The 3,919-nt window shown below is 44.2% G+C and overlaps 1 protein-coding gene across 1 annotated transcript; it reads left to right on the top strand.

Annotated features, from left to right (window-relative positions):
- Positions 1-256: 256 nt before the first annotated feature.
- Positions 257-3,547, top strand: LOC125514128 (metallopeptidase M24 family protein). Its single transcript, XM_048679396.1, has 10 exons — positions 257-427; positions 539-635; positions 1,490-1,574; positions 1,664-1,813; positions 1,897-2,050; positions 2,223-2,438; positions 2,529-2,665; positions 2,740-2,831; positions 3,023-3,205; positions 3,339-3,547. Exons 2-10 carry the CDS (start codon positions 539-541, stop codon positions 3,407-3,409), a joined length of 1,185 nt encoding a protein of 394 aa, XP_048535353.1. The 5' UTR covers positions 257-427; the 3' UTR covers positions 3,410-3,547.
- Positions 3,548-3,919: the final 372 nt, after the last annotated feature.

The following is a 3,919-nucleotide window of genomic DNA, read 5'->3' as shown; positions in this document are numbered from 1 at the left end:
TATATTCTTTTTTCGAGGGGTGCATCATTTTTTTCCTTTGAGAAAAAGAATCCCTGGGCCGGCCACAACAACTCTCGCGTCGTCCACCTGTAAGTATGGGCTAGAACCACCGGGCCTTCTTGGCCCACTCAACCCAACGGCGACACGCCCTAAATCCACGCCAACCCCTGGACCCACGGCTCAGCGTCTCTCGTCTCTGCACGCGCGGGTCGCTTGCACCGAGCCCTAGCCACTACTACAAGCAGCCGCCACCGCCTATCCCCCCCAGTCCCAGCCCCCGCTTCCATTCTAATCCGCCCCCTCCCGAGACGCCAAAGCCCCAAACCCCTTGCCCTCCCAAACCCTAACCCTAAAACCTCCGCCCTCCCGCCGCCGCCGCCGCCCGATTCCCCTCCCCAGCCTCCGCATCCCGCCTACGGCTTGAACGGTGAGGAATTCCCAGGCTCCTCTCGCGCGTCCGGGGCTCGATTCGGGCGGCTTCGTGCCTTCCCCGGGTGTTTTCGCGGCCATTTCCTAACCTTCTCGGGTCCTTGTTCAGATGTCGTCCGACGAGGAGGTCAGGGAGGAGAAGGAGCTCGACCTCTCCTCCAACGAGGTCGTCACCAAGTACAAGACCGCCGCCGAGATCATCAACAGTAATCTCGCCTCCCTAGACACTCGTTTGCTGTTTGTGCTGCTGTAGCGCGCGATGCGATTTTTAGTTATCGGGGCAGGCTGTCCCGGATTAGGGTGTGTATTGTTACCTGTTGCTGAATTTAGCTGTTTGGTCGGTAGCTCTGCAAGCTTTAAGGAGTGTCCATACAGCTCCCTGCAGAGGAATGATATTATTAACATGATTAGAGTCCTGATGTTCTGGTTGTAGTTTTATGACACTGGTAGTTTTTGTTTGCTCCATTTTGTTGGTGATGTTGTACTCTATATTCTGTTATGTTCACAGTTCGCCTTCATGTAATTTTAAAATTCAGTGTGCACGTCTTTTTTCTGTTTGCTCCGTTTTGTTGGTGATGTTGCACCCTGCTCTGTTATGTGCACGGTTTGCCTTCATGAAACATCCAAGATTCTGTGTGCACGTCTTTCTCTGTTTGCTCCATTTTGCTGGTGATATTGTATTCTACTTTGCTATGTTCACCTTTATGTAATTTCAAAATTCAGCGCACGCCTTTCTTTGTTTGCTCCATTTTGTTGGTGATGATGCACTCTACTCTGTAATGTTCACCTTCATGTAATTTCAAAATTCAGTGTGCAATTCATTCTTTGTTTGCTTTTGTTGTTGATGACTCACCCTACTCTGTTACGTTTTCACCTTCATGCAATTTTAAAATTCAGTGTGCACGTGCTGAGAAAGGCTGTAACTGTAGTGTGAGGTTCTCAGTGTCTCGGATTGGGCTGTTTTTGTGGGATGGGCCATGGCATGTGAATGCGCATTTATAATTGATATGTATGATGTCATTAGATATCTAATTCTTACTTGATATTCATTGTGGAACAGAGGCTCTGAAGTTGGTATTGTCGGAGTGCAAGCCGAAAGCCAAGATTGTTGACATTTGTGAGAAGGGTGACAATTTCATAACAGAGTAATGCATCCAGTTTTGTCTTTCATAACATATTCCTTGCTGTCTCCTTGCTGGATTCCTGATTACATGGTGTTTCCTGTTGATGGCAGGCAAACTGGGAATGTCTACAAGAACGTGAAGAGGAAGATTGAAAGGGGCATTGCTTTCCCGACATGTGTATCTGTGAACAACACCGTCTGTCATTTCTCCCCACTGGCAACTGACGATTCTGTACTCGAAGAAAATGACATGGTGAAGATGTATGTCTCCCTTTAACCTTTCTACCATGTGTTTATCTTATTATTTCACCACACGCCTTGATGATTCTGCTCTCATTTGACAGCGATATGGCTTGCCATATTGATGGTTTTATTGCTGTGGTGGCTCATACACATGTCATCAAAGCTGGGCCGGTTACTGGAAGAGCAGCTAATGTTCTTGCTGCTGCAAACACAGCAGCAGAAGTTGCAATGAGGCTTGTTAGACCTGGCAAGAAGGTACATTATGTATAGATTATCCCATTGGTTGCCTTTCACAAGTTATCTTCTTTTTCTTTCACTGCATGGTTGCTGAAATTTCTCTCTGAATAAGTAGTCTTCTCCTTTCTCTTTGTAATAGTCTATTGATATGCTGGTTTTATTAGTAATCCGCTCCTTATATTTTCTCCAGAATAAGGATGTCACTGAAGCAATTCAGAAAGTTGCTGCTGCTTATGATTGTAAAATTGTTGAAGGAGTTCTTAGCCATCAGCTGAAACAATTTGTCATTGATGGTAACAAAGTGGTACTTAGTGTTTCAAACGCGGACACAAAGGTGGATGATGCTGAATTTGAAGAAAATGAAGTGTATGCAATTGATATTGTCACCAGCACTGGCGAGGGAAAGGTGTTAATAGATGTTCTTGGCATGATGATATTTTGGCTTGCATGTTTTATACTGTCCTTAATTACATTTATGTTGAAATGTAATTCACAGCCGAAGCTACTGGATGAGAAGCAGACCACTATTTACAAGAGAGCGGTAGACAAGAACTATCACTTGAAGATGAAGGCATCAAGGTTCATCTTCAGTGAGATTAGCCAGAAGTTCCCAATCATGCCATTCACTGCTAGGTGTGTGAGTGCACATTAATTTTTTGTGACACCCATTATTTTAGTCTACTAACCTATGTTGTGAATTGTGGCAGGGCGCTGGAGGAGAAGCGTGCACGCTTAGGTTTGGTAGAATGCATGAATCATGAGCTGTTGCAGCCATACCCTGTTCTACATGAGAAGCAAGGTAGTTATGATAATCCACTGGACATATTTTAGAATTTGTCCTGTGACTTGTGTCAAGTCACTTGGGGTTGTAGATCTTTTGAACTGTCTGAATTGTTTGTGTTCATTTGTCATTTTTTGCTTATCTTATCTGATAGTAATTAGTCTCCCTTCCATGCTTGTTTCGGCTCTTAATTGCTGGTGTTTATGCAGGCGACCTGGTTGCCCACATCAAGTTCACCGTGTTGTTGATGCCAAATGGGTCTGACAAGATAACTTCACATCCACTACAGCAACTGGAGCCCTCAAAATCCATCGAGGGCGATGCTGAGATTAAGGCTTGGCTTGCTTTGGGCACAAAGTCAAAGAAGAAGGGTGGTGGCAAGAAAAAGAAAGGTTTGCTTGGTTGACATTGTATATGCTGCTCTGTTTGGTTGCTGATACATGAGTTCTTTTCCTGATTGCTAGACTGGTTTACATCTGTCTCAAGTCCCTTGGAACTCACAGAGTTTTTTTTATCTTTTAATAGGCAAGAAAGGAGATGCGGCAGAAGTAGCAGAGCCCATGGAGGTTTCTAAGGACGCACCAAGCCAGGAATAATTCTCATTTTTTTTGAATTGCTTCCTTTACGTTTGTACCTGCTCTTTGCTGCATCTGATTGTGTTATATTACATTCAGCTGTGGGGATTTGAGTACCTTTTTTTGAAGTGTCTAATGAAAATGGTTGATCCTGGCGCACATCACATCAAAGTACAAGCCTGATAATTATGCATGGTGTGCCGAATGTTTACCTGTCAGTAATGCTTATAAATCCGGCGTAAGTTCCACTACTGTGTGATGTTTACCTGTGCTTTACCGTTTTAGGTGTGGCTGATTGGTGTTCACCTACGTTATTTGTTCTGGGCAATTGCTCACGAACGTTTTGGCTTTTATGTCTGTTCGAGGATTCTGGTGTTTCTCTATACAATCTTGCTATGGTTGAAGTTTCGTCGTTTTGTTGAATACATGCTTTTCCCACTTAGTTTGATATTATTCAGCCATGAGGAGCACGGTATAAGACTTGAGGATTCATGCAATAAGTAAAAAAAGAATTCATGTAAAAGGTGAGAA

The sequence above is a fragment of the Triticum urartu genome, chromosome 1A (assembly GCF_056163025.1).
Source record: "Triticum urartu cultivar PI428250 chromosome 1A, HENAU_Tu73, whole genome shotgun sequence".
NCBI classification, from domain to species: domain Eukaryota; kingdom Viridiplantae; phylum Streptophyta; class Magnoliopsida; order Poales; family Poaceae; genus Triticum; species Triticum urartu.
Note: the sequence above shows the minus strand (reverse complement) of the source record. Positions and strands in the feature narration are given on the sequence as shown.